A 19,171-nucleotide genomic window follows, 5' to 3' on the forward strand; every position below is an offset into this window, starting at 1 on the left:
CCCCCCCCCCCCCCCCCAATGCACCATAAGAAGCACATAAGTGTAATCCTTGTGCAGTACTGCTTCAACGCCAGTGCTTTAAAGTCGTGAAGTCATCAACGAGAATCTAATCAATTTACACAAAGATACCACGCCCCAGCCCCTCGACTGGTCTTTAAACCATTTAGGAAAATGTTGATGGATGCAAGCATGGTTGACTGATATCAAGATGCATGTTGTGTAATATAATATGTTACTCAAAGTCATTGGTATTACTTTCACTAGCATGGTTATTGTTACAGTCATGTGGAATTTTACATTGTTGAGCACGACGCATGAACACACACATGGATGTCTTTATTTGAATATCCTGGGACTCAAATCAGTGAAAATGCCCACAATGAACAGTACCGTGTCCCCTGGAATTACCATAACATATTTTGTGTGCAATAAACTATTTAAAAACAAAACAAAAACAAACCACAGTGACTACCTAGGGTCTCCACGAGTACTCAAGTACTCCGGCACGGGCCGAGTCTAGTCCCCAATAAGACTCGACCCGAGTACCCGTGCAAGGAAGAGCACTCTCGTTTAATTATTTATTAAAATAACATCATTTTGCCATATGTTTACCTCCAGTTACATTACAGGCCTATGCGACATGGAGCGAAAACAAAAGTGGAATGTGTGGAATGCGAGTGCGAGTGCGAATAATTTTTACATGCTCATATACCACTAGAGTTTCGAGCATATCCGTCCCGGGGCCTGTCTCTGGATAGCCAGGGGCTTGTCCCGGGACAGAAAAAAATTAAGTGGACAATTTTGAAATTTACATCCAAAAATTAAATAGTGGGCCTTTAAAATTTTGATGCGCATCTCTAATATAATTAATAAAGAAAATTCTACTCATTAAATTTGGTCGCTAGATTAGATCGGGTGGTCCAAAAGAAATTAGATAAGATCGGTGGCCTGACTCGGGATGGGGGGGGGGGGGGGGGTAGAGTTGAAAATGGGCAGAAGTTTGAAAATAGCAATTAGTAAAAAAGCTAATAGAATTTTTAAAAACAATAAAATAAAAAGAAGAAGTTACAAGCCAAAAATAAAAAGAATTGACTGCTCGGTCGAATATTTATATAATTTGGAGCATTTTAGAAGGACAGTCCAAAAATAAATAAGAGAAAGAAGAGAGGTTCGGACTATTTAATAATATTAAAAAAAGAAAGTAATTTCGACATAAACTTTTGAACGAAGGTGTGGAATGCAATGGTATGGTATGATTTGGCATCCATGTTCAGCCTTAGTCTCATTATCATCTAGTGTAAGTGTCGGGTACTCGGGTCCGGGTCGAGTTTGACCCTCAAGTACACGCAGAGGCCCTACCACTGCCATATCCGCAATGAATTAACCAGACTTAAAACACAATTGGTATTAAACCGTCTCTTATACTTATAGTTGGTGTACTCCGTTAATTACGAGATGTATATTTAGATTCATATCACTGCACAATAAACTAATATCAAATCAAATGTGTTATTATAAGCGAATTTAGTTCACCCTATTTAAATACGTTTAGGTCTATGTACATGGCATGTCCATTTTTATGATACAATAACAACAAATACTAATAACAAAATGATACAAAAAAACCCCACCTTTTTTATCTCTTTTTTTTTGTTTGTTTTTGTTTTAACCATGATCTTTAGTACGAGGATTTTTCAGTCCTGTCTAGAACTGCGGCGATTCACGTGCAGTGTTGCTAGTGCTATATAGTCCATTTGCGTCAAAAGGGAACCGATTAATTGGCATACTAAATAATGCCAAAACTAATTTTAAAAACTCAATATTATTAAGCTTTAAACCCATAAAAAATACCCTAACATTTTTTTTTTCATAAAATGTATATGTAGCCTAAATAAAAAAAAATATTTCTTAACAAATTACAATCAAATTGAATCTCATTTTAATACAGGGGTGGCGTCAAATGCTAAAAAAGCCACCTGGCTTGTTACCAGTAATCAATAACATAGACTAGGCCTAAAGCCTCGCGAAGGTAGAACTGCGCTTGCAATTGCTATGCCGTGGCTAGTTTATATAAATCTAACTGGCTTCATCTTTGCCTAGTTGTATTAAAAAAAAAAAAAAAAAAAAAAAAAAAGGAAAGAAAGAAAAGACTTCGGACAATAACATGCACGATATATGGAATGAATGCTTAACGACACCCCAGCACAAAAATGCAATCTGCTATTGTGTGTCAAACAAAGGTATATAGTATCGAGATATTGAAGTCCATCACAGTGACACAGTATTACCTTTGTTTTGTTTAACGACACCACTAGAGCACAATGATTTATTAAATCATCGGCTATTGGATAACAACATTTGATAATTTTAACATATAGTCTTAGAGAGGAAACTCGCTATATGTTTTTCATTAATAGCAAGTGCTATTTTATAAGTACAACCCCACAGACAGGGTGGTGCTATTACTGGAATTAAAAATAGTCCAATGGGCCCACCGACGGGGATAGATCCTAGACAGACTGAGCATCAAACAAGTGCTTTATGTTCTGTCCCTAAAGTTTAAGAAGAAAAAAAGAAAACAAAGTGACGGGAAAATAAAGTAGGCATACACAAAGAAACATAAAAAAGATTTAGAAGAGAAAGGGGGGAAAAAAACAACACGAAAAACCCAGACTGACAGAGAAACGGACATAACGTATTAAAGTGAGAGAAAAAACCCCAGTTGTAATTTGTAGAGATATTTTATTTATTTACATTGAGATTGTTTTTCATCGGTTCCCTTTTGACGCAAACGGACTACCTCAGTTGGTGCCAGCCAAGGATTCCCGAGTGACGCCGGAGAATCCGAAATCGATCGAGGCTTTCTTTTCGACTGTTTTCTCTTCTAATAGTCCGCTTTCTGTATTAAATTTGTTATAACCCTATACCAATCGATTTCAAAACAACTTTATGCAGAACAGGACATTTAGTAATTTTCGTTGATCTTTTTAATTAGACAGAGATTCAGCATTATATCTGCTGCAATTAAAAATGTCTCTAGATTTACCAGTGACTGAAATACGACTTGACCGTGGCGATACAGGTATTAATTCCATCAAAATGAGACACTTTCATGTCTATAACCTGAGTAAGGTCAAAGTTTAGTTTCAGTTGGAGCTGTTTTGTTTCGTAAGAAAATGCAAAATTATGAATATTATTAACTCATTAAAGAGATTTAGCTATACACATGCTGATACACTTGAAAAGGGATATAGAAGTTAGAACCAATAATTTAGCAGTGGTTATTCAGGGCTTATAGAATTTTTACAAAATCCACTAGCCATGCGATCAGTGATTTTAAAAATCATTCATTTAAAATGTAGCCTACTAGCCATGATTAAAAATTCACTAGCCTTACTTTATTTAGGGTCTTAATACAATTTTACTACTAGTAATAATCAGATGTGTTACCTAAAGAATGAGATAGCGATTAAAAACTCTAAGATTGGGGGTGCGGGTAGGGTGGGGGAAGGATATATTCATATTTACAAAAAAGACTTAAATACACCATGTGACAACGTTTTTTTACTAGCTGTCGGGCATGGCAATAGTAATTATTTACTAGCCCAATATTGAATATCACTACCCATACATTGGGCCATAATCTAGAAGCCCTGGGTTATTAGCCTAACTTACAGTTCTTGCAGGACATATTAAAGGTCAACATTTATCAAAAACGTAATTCACTATTGTTTGGTATCTACGTATACCTTTTACAATATATATGAAGTATCAATAAAATAAATTTTAAAAAATGTACCCGTTTTTAATATATTCGCAATAAACAGTCGCATTTTCCCCATCGCTTGCCAAAACGCCTGTGTACTCGAAGAGCCAAGTCATGTGACCCCGTGACATGCTAACTGGCATAGCATTAAAGCGTGATTCGCAGCCTTTCAAACATTTTACTGGTAAGGTGGAACATGTGTATTTTTAAAACGTGGAAATGTTATTATATTGAATTGAATTGTATGGATGGAATATTCTTTTAGAGATAGTTTTCAAATGTAAAATATGGTGAACCGTTGTTTAGTGTTTGGATGTATCAAAGCAGCAATTTTTCTGAACTTTAAACAAACAGACAATCACAGGGTTTGCATGGAAGTGGTTCTTAAACAGAACCCATGCGTAATGGAAAGGACCATCTTGATGGGATAGGATCTGCAGTGACCACTTCATCCCTGGGGATTACGACAATTATTTAAGGTAGTCGATAAATATGACACCTATTTTTTTTGTTTTTGTTTGTTTTTTGTTAAACATATCTGTTCCAAGCCTGTATCCCCACCGACACATGTTCTATGATTGCGCATAATACAACAAACAAGAAACCACGACGAGAATGAGCTAAACTAGAGCTCAAAAGGGTGAGGGGGGAGTTGGTGGGGAGGGTACCAGAGCAGGGGTGGCAGTGTAAAATATAGTGGTATGACTCTTCATTCAAATTCAGTTGAGGACATTTTCACAGATACAAATATAACCCACAAAAGTGTCTCTTTGAAAAGTGTTAGGCCATGCGCCGTCCCTGCAGTGGCGTAGGGAGGGGTCTACGGGAACCCACCCCACCCCCATCAAACTTTAAAAAAATTAGGACACCACAGAAAGTGTTAAGAAATAATCACGCCTCTTTGAAGGTAGTACTATGCCAAATAACTTCCGGCAGATACAGTCATGTTTGTGTTTCCTTCCTCAGACAGTGTATTTTTTTAATACTGATATTTCTTTGATGTGCCTGTTAAGGTCTTCATAGTCTAGGGGTCAATCAAGTGCATGTGTTTTAATGGAATTCTTTAAAGGGGTAGAGGTACTCTGACTATCTTTGTTGTCTCTACATATATACTCGAGTACACACACCCAACTGAAAGTAAATATCTTCAGGAGTTTTATTTTAAAACATTTTGTTGTTTAATATGACATATTGCATTTGTACAAAACTATATGCAATATATATGCTTTTTGAGGTGTACATTATATTAGGTTGCACTGTAGAAACAACAGTTTCAGTGAGGTTGTCAGTTTATGTCAGAATACACCAGATCCTGGTTGTCATAAAGACACATAGCTGGACACTTTTTGAAAAATGTATGTTATCAGTATAGGTAGTACTATACCAAATAACTTCCGGCTGGGTCAAAGTTCGAGGTGGACCCAACTTTTGATAGAGAAGTGAACACCACAAGTCCTGTGATTGGTTATAAATGTGAGTGTGTTGGTTGTAAAAAATAATAGTTTCATCTGGGTAAAATAAATGTGCAATTTTATTTCATCTAGTACCAATGTGTCAAGTAGCCTTGTGCTTGAAACATGTATGGGGTACCTGTAAAAAAAAGTACTCGAATTTTGTGCGAAACTAGGGTAGTCATACCCGTTATCTCAGAAATGAGCAGCTTGACCCCCATTTTTTTTCTGATTCACTTAAAGTGTAAGGGGTGGTAGTATTTATATCCGTGGCGTTTATGTCGGTTGATACGTTGCAGGTATGAGTTTTAGCCGCATATGTTACTATTGTCGTCTATGGGATTTGATTTGGTAGTATACACCCTATAGCACATATTCAGTGCATAATAAAAAATATTATGATTTTGTCATTTTATTTAATTAAACTATACTGGAAGCTTAACAAACAATTAACAACACCTGTAGTAATGGGTATAGGTAGCAAGATAAATCGTATTATTATTTGTATGTGTTCATACCTGCATTGCATCATACCGATCTGTCTAAGACAATAAATTCAGATCCCTATTTTATGTTATATTAATCAATAAAATAATGTCATTTATTCTGCTTGTTTTAAATGCGTTCTGATAGATCTGAAAACATATTTTTTATTACAGTCAAATGTTAATATCCCACTTTCAAATGTTGGGACTGAATTTGAGTTCTGCTTTTCACAGGTAGGTAGGTAACTAGGTTAACGTGCTTGTATACCACTTCTTCACCAACTGAGGTACCATTAGAGTAGATGTACAAATCTGTTAAGACCAAAATGTCCAAACTAGCATCTGTTAAGAATCAGCTGTTTTTCGAACAATCATTCTCTGCTGTCGGTATGTTGACAGAACGCCCAATGCTGCGTCACAGGTCTGATGTGGGTCAAACCGACTGAGCAGTGGGTTTTTTCCCCAAGCGTTTTACAAAAAGTAACTTTATTAATAAATGGGATGGTATTTTATTTTATTTTTTTAATACAGTAATGTTTATGTTTTATAATATTATATACTGTGTATTAATAATATGTCATGATTATGGACCTTTAAAGGCACATTAGGCCTAATGATCAATCAATTAATCATTATCATATTTGCAAGTGTTTCATTTATTTGTGATAAATAACTACAAATGAATGTATCCTGCATATAATCTTTATATAATTAATTTGAGAATATCAACTAAGATGTATTGATCAACAAAGATAAACACCTTATAAAGTAAATGTTTCAATTTAGGTTCAGGGAACATTTGTTTTTCAAAATCTTGATTAGTTACTGATATTTCTAGTCATTTGAAAATTGATTAGCAACTGTTGTTCAATGTTTTTGTGTAGCAATCTCTGTCACTTGCCTAGTGAATCACAATGCGATACTGAACAAAATGTTCCCTGAGGTTTGACAAACAAATAGATGGTTTGTGAAATATCTTGAATCATGTCCAGTTGTTAGTTATGAGCAAATCTTGAATTTTCCACCTTGCCATTTTAAGTAAAGTTAAAATGTCATTGAAAACTAAATTGGTGAAATAAGGATTATTTTTACAATTATTTGTTCCAAGTTTACAAGTTTTTACCACCATAGATGAAATTTATAGGAATATCACATTTTAAAAAAAAGAAAAAAAGAATAAAATAATCTACAGTAAACAAAGAAAATAAAAATAAAGGTTTATTCAATTTTGTTATTTTTCTAAAGTTTCCTTATATTGTTTGGTTTATCTCTATATTTTGTTTGACATGTTTGAAGGTACCAACAGAATTTTGTTATAAATATACAGGATATTTTAAATAAACGTTTGCCTATATATTTATTTATATTTTTTTCCATTTGGACTACAAATATGTCTGTATCTTTCTCCATCTATCTCTTTGTCTGTCCACATAGCTTGTGCTGTCAGTAGCCAAATTAGCCATTGGGTACTTTTTTTTAAAAATGGCTAATATTAGTAATAAGATTTGCAAGTGGCTAAAATTTTGGCTGAGCCATTTTTCTATCTTGTGATGTGAACAAACTGTTAAATAATCTATGCATCACCTGAAACATAATTATATTGCCAACTGTTCAATTAGTGATTTCGCGATTGGTATGAGGAAACAATGTCGTCCTGAATACAACGTAGGCCTAATGATGTTTGCTTATTATAATCATCATGGTATTAATTTTAATAGTATGTGTTCAACATGTATGAAAGCAAATATATATGCAACTTGTTGTTTTAACTTTGTAAAGTCTTTGAACCAAATTGTCAATTTCATTACACATTGTTCAGGGCCAAAAAGGCAAGTATCCCAAATAAAGCCATCTGTGTGAATATAGGTCACGTGTCAAGAGACACGGTTGCAAACATTAAAATATATGATTACACATCATAAATTTTGATCTGAATTAGTAAAAAAAAAACCTAGTTGTTTCCATTATTGAATACTTAACTACACTTTTCTTTCCTTTGTCTTTGGTAAAGGCATTTTGTCACAGATCACTGACCTATTGGAATGGTCTAACAAAGTATTACCTGAACAAAAATTATTTGATTTGTTCCTAAATGTATTTTATTCAACCATCTTCATAACCACTATACTCCATTTATTAATGATATTTTGTTAAAATAATTGAATTATGGCAATGGTCCATAATTCAAAAACAAAAATTGCAGAGAGGGTTGACATGGATTTCACTCCACCATGGTTCAGTTAAGGTTATGCAATAGCTAGATTTGGTTTCCAACAATTAATGTAATTTTTATGTATTATCCATTTTTAGAGAAATAAGGTCCTTAAATCCGTGACAGTATGCCTTTAATTTCGCACACATGGTCGAGAGCACGCATGTAGATCGCTATTGTGGGAAATGAACATGTAGTATTTATACAAATTGGCTAAACATACACTGAATAAAATTAGTTTAGAATAATCATGACATTTGTTTGATAACACTATGATATTTGTAAGACTGTGAGATGACATCACAAAAGTTAGCTGAATTTTAAATAGACCGTAAAGTTCAATTTCATTATTGTTTTATCAAACACTGACGTAAATGGAAGAGTTGTAATAACATTATTATTAAGTCAACAGTCTCAGCCTAGGTATTTTACAAGATCATATGTACAACAAGCATTTAACACAACGCTGAAATCAACAACAACAGCAACAACATGGCACAAATTACGAAATTGTTGGGGTAGGGAATTGGAAAAAAAAGCAACAAACGAAACACATTCCAAACCAACATAACAAATGCTATGTTAAAGAGATAATGAGCTCTATTTGAAAGGAAAAAAATCCGCTCTCAAATTTTTATTACGAAATAAAAATAAAAGGAAGAAGAAAGGAAAGTAAAAGCAACACCCTCCATAAACATCCACCCACCCCCACATTTCTGTTGATTTGTTGATTTAATGTCATAGGCCTTAGAAGTGGGGGTGGGTGGTTGCTGAAAAATCAACATAATATATTAAATGAATGCTCGCGCAAGGCTTTTGGACTGGTATGCATATTCAAACAATATATAATGCAAGTATAATCTTATATTTAATTAATAAAACAGTTAAATGTGATGGCTATTATATATAACAGGTGCAGCCATTTTGTTCCATCCCAGTGAATATACCTTCTGGCGAGCCGGTGGGTATGTGTCACGTCAGGAATTAGTCTTAGAACTGAAGAAACAAAAATACCAGATTTTTGCGGATGCATCACAATGTTCTATAATAATGTCCATCCCAGTAAGCCAGCAATAAGTATATATTATTTTTCAATATAAAATAAACCACCATTGTCAAAGTGTCGAAATAACTGTATCATGTTTTGTCCATACATTAACCCACGTACAGAAATGATAATCAGAGTGTTTTCTCAGTTAATTGGTCTTTTCTTTCCGTGGCCTGTACCTGTGATTCCTGATTGGCAGGTGTAAATTTGAATTAATTACCCCTGTCTAGACACAAAAAAATATGTGCTGGTTTTATTAAGATCACAGGGTATTGTAGGATAACCTACCACCCCTAAAATGGCAATGGCCATTATCAGCCGTCCTTCTTTATTACTGTAAATAATTCTGTAAATCCCTTGAGTAAGTAGACTTTCCAATCTAAAATCACAAAATTAACCAATTACGTAGTCCCAAAGAAAAGGAAATTATCACTTGGGTATCGTGAGTGGTCGTTTTCACTCCCAACATACCCTACCAATAGACCTAATAATATGCACTTTTCCTTTGGATTTTTTAAAAGAGAAAACTACTATAACTCCATTTCATTCTATTGATGCAAATTGAAATATATTTAGGTAAATAGTTTATTATACTATCAAGTAATTTATATTGTTTTTCAAGACAGGTTGATGAAAGCGAAGCGCCTTGTAGTAAATTAGAGTGTTTGTTTACACAGGAGTTGGTAGGAGCTGAAGTCACTTGACCCCAAGCTATAGTAATGGCCGCCATGAAAACAAAACAAAATTGCTGCCCGCAATTAGCAGGAATGCAAATAGCTTGCATTGCTTGTACTACCTTGTAACAACCTAGCCGCAAGCATGCATTTTTGTTTGGGTGATCACATTTTTTTATTAACTCTAATATTTCACGTTTTTCATTTCTTAAAGTGTCAGCATGTGTTGGTGGTCTGGGTATTCAACACATACGGCTCATGTTTGAGGTTACTATCTCTAACTTCCCCTACCTCCACTTCTGTCTTTGGATGCCTATATGCAGAGTTCTGACTGCAACTGACCTCTGTATACTTTAAATATAGACATCATGACATTTATGGGGAGTGGCGGTCCCCCTAAGGATGAGCACCTGATAGTGGATCATGAAAGCAATCACTACTTTGCCTAACATCCTTTCGACTCTGCTTGTGCAAAGATACAATTTTGATCAGGGAGTACGGTTTTGTTGTTCAGAACTATTTCACTTTGTACATAATTAGCTAAAAAAAAACAAATTTTCATATATATATATATATATACACAGGACTGCTCGAAACAATTTGGGCTAAAACATTTTCAGTATGGCTGATAAAAATGCCATTTGGCAAAATTTTTGGCTACAGATATTTTTGATCCAGGGTGAGCCCAGTGTCCATCTGTTCCCAGACCTTGCAATAAAAGATAAATAAAAATATTATGATCGCACTTTTTTTTTTCTTGGGTGGGTTGGGGGATTTTGTATGTGTTTGTGTGTGGCGTGTGTTACACTCAACTTACACTTAAGTATATACATGTATTAATTTTTTGATTTCTTAAAATAACTAATGGACTCTTATGAAAATAATACAAAACAAACAACAAAACAAATAACCAGAAAACCCCAAAATAAAACCTCTTGAGTCCCCAAAAAACTGGTAGCAGCAAATAAATGAAATTATTTACCATAGTTGTAATATCTTATGGAAAGTCATTCATGGTATAATCTTTATATTTAAAGCAATAATGTAGCTAATTTTGGTAATTTTACCATTTTTAATTTAGCCTCTTTAAGATTCTTAATCAGTAATTGGTTATCACATACATTTCACAGTTTTTGTAATAAATTTAATAATAATAAAAGTTCATTAACTTTTACACACAATGAAGGAATTAGCTGCCACTTTACAATTTATTTAAATGTATTTTTGTGCTTGTAAAAGAAGCCTGTATGTGTAAACACTGATGACCATGATTATTTTGAACAACTGCTAAATGTTCATACCTGAGGCATTTGTAGAATATTATAGTCATTTTATACCATTGTATCTCATTGTGTACGGTACCTTTAATTAAAAATAAGTACTCCCAAAAACCATCACAACATGAGGTTAGTCAAAATAATATTAGTTAGAATTGTGAAAAAACTAACAGTGTAAGCAACATCATGTCAGACCTTGATATTGACCGTCTTATTATAATTCTTTTTATATTTTGTTTCGAATAATAAAAATCAAAATTAAGAATGTCTAACTAAATCTACCGTAAATCATTTATAAAATCACTTTTTAGAAAGAGTAAGTAATTTCCGTAAAGGTCAAAAGCTCCAGCTAGCACTTTCCTTTAATTTATTAATCCTTATTGTTGTATTTAATGTATAAATATTAAATTAAAATGATTATCTCCCATAAAAATCACTTGTTTTCATGGATATATGTCTGTTTGTTGTAAGTAAAACTTTGCTTCAATTTAAGCAAAATACACTTTAATGGTGGTCTAGTAAAAAATGTACAGTGCAGTTTCTAAAAGAGAATCCTCTTATTTGGACATAAAAATATTGGCAGACAAAGAAGATTTGTAGATGCACTTGTTCAGTAAATTACCAGCAGTAAAAAACTAAACAAATCTACTTATTTCTATCACTGAATACCCCAGATACATTGCCTACATTTGAATTATAGTTTTACACAACTGGTTCCAATTGGTTTTATGTAAGGTGGGCGTGTTAGTCTTGACTGTATAATCTGCCTTGTGTGTAAGTTTTTTCTTTATTTCAGGTCTTGGTTTTAACATCCGTGGAGGTATTGATATTCCACATCTACCCGGTGATCCTGGCATATTTGTCACGAAGCTGAAAGAAAACTGGAGCTGCTTTCAGAGATGGTCGGTTGAAAGAAGGTGACAAGATTGTTGAGGTATGTCTATAGCTGTGTTCACACTTACACAAGTTAAACTGGTTTAACTAAAACACTTTTGGTTGGAAATGACAAGTGTTCAAACAGGTAATAGCTATATAGGTATAACGCGGAAGTGTAATTATCAAAATTTAAACATTTTAGTTATACCAGTTTAACTAAACCACATACTGAAGTGTTTTAGCTATACAGGTATAGTAAAAAGATCGCATTCTTGCTTACATTTTAACTGGTTTAGTTATACCAGTTTAGTTCAAGTGTAAGTGTGAATGCGTCTAATGAATAAGGAGGGAAATACAGTTTGTAGTTATTTATGACAAATACATGTAAATGTAGCAAAATGTGGCATGTGTAACTAACATTTAACACCTTTAGATGTACAATTGTACCCAAGGCTGCAGTTTAAAAAAAAAAAATTAAAAATGTAACGAGATGCTGTGTTACCAAATGCTCCAATGTTGTGTTAAATGTCTAATTTTGAGCCTGTGATTTGTTGTAGATCAATGGTAAAAATATTGAGCGTGTTACCCACAACGAGGCAGTGCAGCTGTTCCTGCAGTCGGGTAATGTGGTCGACCTCAAAGTCCAGTGTGGGGCAGAGGCAGCCATTCTTGTAAGATCTAATTTTCTTTCAAACTTAACACATGTCGTCAATCAACACTTAACAGTCATAGTCACAGATCGTGCTTGTACGACTAGAGAAATTTAGTAGTAAATCTTTTTGAAACTTTTTTTTCTTCACATACCATTGATCAAGTTTATAGAAATTCATCCAACGTTAACATTGCAGAAAATATTTTGTATAATAATGCATTTGTTTCATAACATTTAAATTGTGGTGGTGTACAGCAAATTGCTATGTAAGTTATTTTTATAATCTCGTGCAATGTTCAGATTATTCATTCATTATATTAAATGTATTTGTTGAAAGTCTTAGATGTAGGTCTGGTGGCAGCGTGTTTCTTCTCTTTCTTTCTGTCAACCAAGTGTCAAAATGAACATTTCTTAAACACCAAACAGCCAGATGTAATTTAAACTGTGTTGATGTGTCATCAAACAAATATTCCTTTCTTATAACTTAGCAAGATTTATCAGTATGCTGTTTATCATCGGACTCACTGAAATGTTTCTTATCACTTAGCAAGATTTATCAGTATGCTGTTTGTCATCGGACTCATTGAAATGTTTCTTATCACTTAGCAAGATTTATCAGTATGCTGTTTGTCATCGGACTCATTGAAATGTTTCTTATCACTTAGCAAGATTTATCAGTATGCTGTTTGTCATCGGACTCATTGAAATGTTTAAAACAGTGTATGCTGTTTGTCATCGGACTCATTGAAATGTTTCTTATCACTTAGCAAGATTTATCAGTATGCTGTTTGTTATCTGACAAGTGTGCTCATTTGGGTGTGTAGCAATGTTGTTTGTATTTCAGGCCAAAATAGAAGACAGAAGGAGATCTCCTGTACCGTTCCGCACGAATCCAAAGAAGTCGGAATTTAGTCTTTTTTATTTTATGTTGGGAATGTTGTCTGTGTCGGGACTGGCGTATTTAGTATACCGCCGCATGAAGAAATAGGTTTGACTTCCTTAGTGCTAGTATTGTTACTATTTATAGCCACCTTGTATTCATACATAATGAGGAGATCGCATTTAGAGTGTTACCAATAATTGAGACTATTGAAACTGACATATTGCTAATACATGTCCTAATGTTTACTTCAGTAGAAAAAGAAAAGTGTTTTTATGGTTTAGAATACTAACCATAAATGCTTGTCTTGTTTTAAATAATATTGACAGAAATTACATATTTTGTGCAATTTTAGTCATCAAAATATTGTTAACAAACATAAAAGCAGGTTGGAGGACATGAAAAGTATATAAGTGTTTTAGTCACTGCCATTTTAAGTTTTCCCTTTGTATGTTTTAAGGCACGCAAAACCATGTTATCTTGGTACTTACAAAATATACATTTGCAACTATTCCAAGCTCGAAACTTGAAATCCCAGATTGTTCAGATTACGTGACGGTTATGCACAATTCACCTATCTGTTATTTGGTGTACCATTTGGTTGAGTAGCTGGAAATTGTGTATGTGTGATAGCCGTCCAGTCATTTTTAACACTGACAGTTTCTGAATGATTAAATGTGTGTTAAAATTGTTGTGTTCGCCTGATTGAACATTTGTTTGTGATGATGTCATCAAAGTGTTGCGACAAATTATTGACCTCACCTTTTTTTCTGTTCAAGCATAACTCAACTCTAAAAGATGTTTTTTCAAAATGAGAGCAACATACATTTTTAATAAATCAGCATGGAATCGTAATGTCACTACATTACAGATAAATGAAAGTAGCATGCTGGACAAATTAATCCGAACAGAAAGTCTTGCAATTATTAGATCACTATTAACCTTTTGATGTACAGTGTAGTTGTGTGTAACTTGGTATAAAAATAGTAATCTTCATTATATGGTTGATTACTGGAGTGAAAATTAACACAACTAGTATTTGAATAACACCAGATTTGGAATATCTTAGTCTTTAATGTGCCTTTTGATAACAAACAAGATATTTAGTGTCTTAAATTATACCAGTTTAAGATGGAACGTTGAACTGTAACATCATTTGTATTTGCATAAACAAGTAGACCCTATGTAAAACATAGGGTAAGTTAAAGAAGAAAATTAACGTGGAACGATAGGATATGAATGTATCAATGCATTTATGCATGTATTGGACCCGACAAGTAAGGAAAACAGGTTATATTTCAGTTTCGTATAACAGACCAGTACTCTAATTCATGAAACCTAACGTTCATCTCAACAAGGTAATAGTCCAGCATGACAACCGAAATGTGGCATCCTTGAGCACACAATCGTATATGCCTACGATCGGCATTGCTGTCGCAGGATAACATCTTTGGGCATGACTTCTTGCCATGTTATTTTAGCACAAGTCATACTTTCATATTCCACATACCAGCTGGTGTTTGGTTTTATCAAGTCCTTAAAGGAACAGTCCTGAGTTTACAACCATTGTAAAATGTTTCCGACCAATAGAGCCTTTTTCGATGACGTAACATACAAATTAAATCCATGTTGTAATTTACAGTATCAGTGTCTGTATTTATAAGGTGTTTGTTGTTGTCCTTATGCTTGTAGTAGCCTAAACCGGATTTTACCTTCCAATAATTTAGTGCATACGAACAAATATATATCACAAATTAAAGTAAAAAATGGGTGCTGCAAACATTTGTATATGACTGCAAACACATTTGATATGCAGACACTGGTATTCTAAACAAGTAAATGTATTTAATATGAAATAGTCGCCAAAAGGTTCTGTTATCACAAACATCTTACAATGGCTGCAAACTCAAGACCATCCCTTTAAGTCTCTTGTTATCGTAAACATCTTACAATGGCTGCAAACTCAGGACCGTCCCTTTAAGTCACCTTTCACAAAGTTTTGTTAATCTTCTGTTTTGTTTTTAAAGAAATGGTTAAAATATAAAAAGAAAATCAAATAGTTTTCTCTTTCATGTTTCTATTTCTGTGTAAGAATGTATTTTGAAATACTAGTTTGATATGTTTAACTCTTTCTCACTTCCATTCATGAATAGTTTTCCAGCGAAAGTAGGAGAGCTGTGAAACAGCAAAGTGAATTGTATTCTGTATTTCATTTTACTTGTCACGTGAACATCATAATTTGAACTTACCTCTTCTTGATTAACAAGCATTCTGAGAGTACTGCTAAAGCAATACATGTCCCCTACGTGGCCCAGCAAATTTGATTATCTCCTAAGTTCAAGGGCCATAACTGTGAAAAATGGGTAAATCACCATGAACAAACCTGATCTGTAACGGTACATGATAAAGTTACACACAAAATTTCAGCTCAATAGCTTGAGGCATTGCGAAAACAAATAGTACGGAAAACTAATTCAAGGGCCATAACTCTGTCAAAAATGGGTAAATCGTCACAAAAGTCAAACTTTATCAGTAACAGTACATTTAAAGCTATATACAAGATTTCAGTGCAGTATCTTAAGGCATTGTGAAAAAAGTCCAGAAAACTATGTAAAGCAGACAGATCGACAGACAGAAGGATGGAGATGAAACTATAGTCCCCTCTGGTTTAACTGGTAGAATGCTAATAACCAGCATTTTGGCTCAGACTTGATCGTACTTGAACACAAATGTAATTTTGACCACAGACGATTGACATAATGATAATACTCAACTTGACACATGCAGTTCAGAATGGGCTGGGGCTTCACATTATGTTAGACTGGGCTTTCTTTCTTCAGCTCAGTTTGGAAATAGTTCATTGTGGGTAGTGTTACATTACACTGTTGGTTTATTGTTACAATACATTAGGGTATCAAGTACCAAAAGCAGTTGTGAAATGACTTGAGGAGGATTTACCTCAAACATCTCAGTAATGAAATGGCTCATTTAAAACCTGTGATTGTGAAGAAATGTCAAATGGAGTTTTTCAAACAGAAGTTTTACATTTGTTATTTTTTAATGAACATGCCAGGCCTATGCTGTCATTTGTTATTCTGGTTTGTTGGTGGATTTGTTGTGATGTTATAACCCAACAAACGTGTGCAGCAGTGACAGTAACTACGTATCTATATCAGTGACAAGTCACAAGGTAACATTTGATTGTGATAGGAACGAAGGTGGTGTAATTAATATACATCACACCCACCCTAGGACCTTCATGCATTGGTCACAATGATACGCTGGTACCTAGGAGTGTGGGGCTATTTTACCACCAGTACCAGCCTATTTGTTCACCACTGACTACACAAGAGTTGTATACATTGTACTACACCAGACTATGACCTCTGTTACTGACTCACTGAAAAATCTATTTTAGTATCACAGTGTGGTTCCTGGCATATTTTATTTTTTATTTGTCTTACTTTTATTCTGTTTATTAGGCCATAATAAAATAAATGCTAGATTTTCGTCCAATTTGTTTTTAAATGGGGGTGGGGGGTATTTGGTGTGTGAAATTTTATTTTTTATTTTTAGGATATTAAATAATACTGCACCAATTGAAAAAGCACCCAAAACCATGCCAACATTTTGTTAAAATGTATTATTATTATTGTTATTTTGCCAATAACAAGGACATTATTGTTTTGTTTTGTTTTTGTCAATAGGAAAAAGGATGGAGTGGTATCCCGGGTCATGAAAATCTAGGATTTCTTTTATGGCCATAGTGTTTAAAAATATATTTTCTTATATAATTTTTAATAAACTTTGTTGCTGTACATTTTAAGATTATAAAGATAATTTTAAGCACATTATACTGATTACATATTATGCAAAGCAGCCTGTATATATGCAAAGCAGCCTGTATATATGCAAAGCAGCCTGTATATATGCAAAGCAGCCTGTATATATGCAAAGCAAGTGACACGTTTTGATTTATAGTTGGTAGTGAATTTGAGATGCAAGTTAATCAAGGGCTGCCATTACTGAATCTTTGGTTTATTACCTGCTGGAGTTGTTTCCCTTGATCTCATGTATGCTAATTTTGTACTGTAGCAAAATGTTATGTGGGGAAATGTTTTTCTTATTTTACTGCTCACTTTATGTCGAATAGGTTATCATTTGAAACATGTTCGATTTTCTCTTCCAACTGACATAATGCAAAAATAAAACACGTACATTTTCATGAGAAAGTTTTAACGACAGGGATGTTTTTGACTACAGAATTGCTCAAAACATGGTTGTATTGTATCAAACATTAACCTAACATGGATGTATTATATGAAGCATTAACCTAGAGAAGTAAGATTGTATTGCATAATGTATAAACAGTAGGATTCTATGTTGCGTGTGAATGCTGCCTATTGTATTACTCTGGTTGGCTGTTTGAACATATGACCAAGGAGTGTGAGTAAAATATATCCAGAATTTCTTGTTTGTGTTCTCTCTCTCTCTCTCTCTCTCTCTCTCTCTCTCTCTCTCTCTCTCTCTCTCTCTCTCTCTCTCTCTCTCTCTCTCTCTCTCTCTCTCTCTCTCTCTCTCTAACCAAACTACTGACAGGCGTACTGTATCATGTACCTCACTGGTACACTTGTTTACCATTGCTTCGTTGAGTTAGCAATCTGTTGGACATGTCCAAACTACTGGACAGAAACAGATTTAGTCATTCTGACTCCCCAGGGAAATAGGTGTCCATGAGCCTGGTAGGTGGGTCCAACAAGTTACTCAGGTGACCGTTTGGGCCTAAGGGCCTGAAGGCGGGACCTAAAGGGGAAACATTAAAAACGTTTCATCCTACTTTACCAATTCCAACCACGGAAAGAAAGAAAGAAATATTTTATTTAATGACGCACTCAACACATTTATTTACGGTTATATGGTTAAGGACCACACAGATATTGAGAGAGGAAACCCGCTGTCGCCACTTCATGGGCTACTCATTTTGATTAGCAACAAGGGGATCTTTTATATGCACCATCCCACAGACAGGGTAGTACATACCACGACCCTAATATACCAGTCGTGTTGCACTGGCTGGAATTCCAACCACGGAAAAACAAATTTATGAATTTGGTCATTCGGACAGTTGCCACTACTCCAAGAGCCCGAGAAGCGGGGCCCAAAATGGAAACATTAATAAAAAGTTAAACAAAACATCTTCTGAAACTACCAATTCCATCCAAGTTTTGTTGCAATGATCCTTGGCACACGGACAAACAAATTTGGGTCCTGAGAGTCAGGGCCTATAACAGGAATATTAAGTTATTAAAAAAAAAATCTTCTCTGCTTCCAGAAATGCTCTAACCTAAAGTCTTGATATATGTAAAAGTCGATTTGTGAATGTCATTAATGTTTGATTCCCCATTTGTTCCTTAAATTTTCTGCAGTTATATATACAAATACATTTAAACTGTAATTTCTTCAGATCTACTAGACCATTTTCAACTATATCTGGTGGAAAGCGTTCTTGACCCACGAAGAAACAAAATTGTGAATTTGGTTGTTCTTTCCCCCGGGGCCTCACGTGTGGGGGGTTCATAAGGTCGGGGGGAAAACCGCCGCAATATTGTTTATAAATCTCTTCAATAGATGCCAAGTTTTGACATATGGACAAATTATTTATTTGGTCATTCTAATCTGTTCTCCCCAGGGGCCAAAAGGGGACAATTGATCCATTTTTTGGTTAAACCCACTGAAGGTTAAAGTACGTTCGTCTGGGGCACACCTCATAGTTTACAAGGAAATGTGTTCTCGGCTTGGTAAATGCAAACTTAATTTTAGTATTCTAACACGTTTTATGGGGAAACCCGA

The 19,171-nt window shown here is 34.4% G+C and overlaps 1 protein-coding gene across 1 annotated transcript; it reads left to right on the forward strand.

Annotated features, from left to right (window-relative positions):
* The first annotated feature begins 2,914 nt into the window (after positions 1-2,914).
* On the forward strand, positions 2,915-17,788 carry LOC121371882 (synaptojanin-2-binding protein-like). Its single transcript, XM_041498105.1, is given in 5 exon segments — positions 2,915-3,082; positions 11,710-11,795; positions 11,797-11,847; positions 12,347-12,460; positions 13,286-17,788. Coding segments are annotated over 5 exon segments (447 nt in total). The 5' UTR covers positions 2,915-3,030; the 3' UTR covers positions 13,430-17,788.
* The last annotated feature ends 1,383 nt before the right edge of the window (positions 17,789-19,171 follow it).

The sequence above is a fragment of the Gigantopelta aegis genome, chromosome 4, assembly GCF_016097555.1.
Source record: "Gigantopelta aegis isolate Gae_Host chromosome 4, Gae_host_genome, whole genome shotgun sequence".
NCBI classification, from domain to species: domain Eukaryota; kingdom Metazoa; phylum Mollusca; class Gastropoda; order Neomphalida; family Peltospiridae; genus Gigantopelta; species Gigantopelta aegis.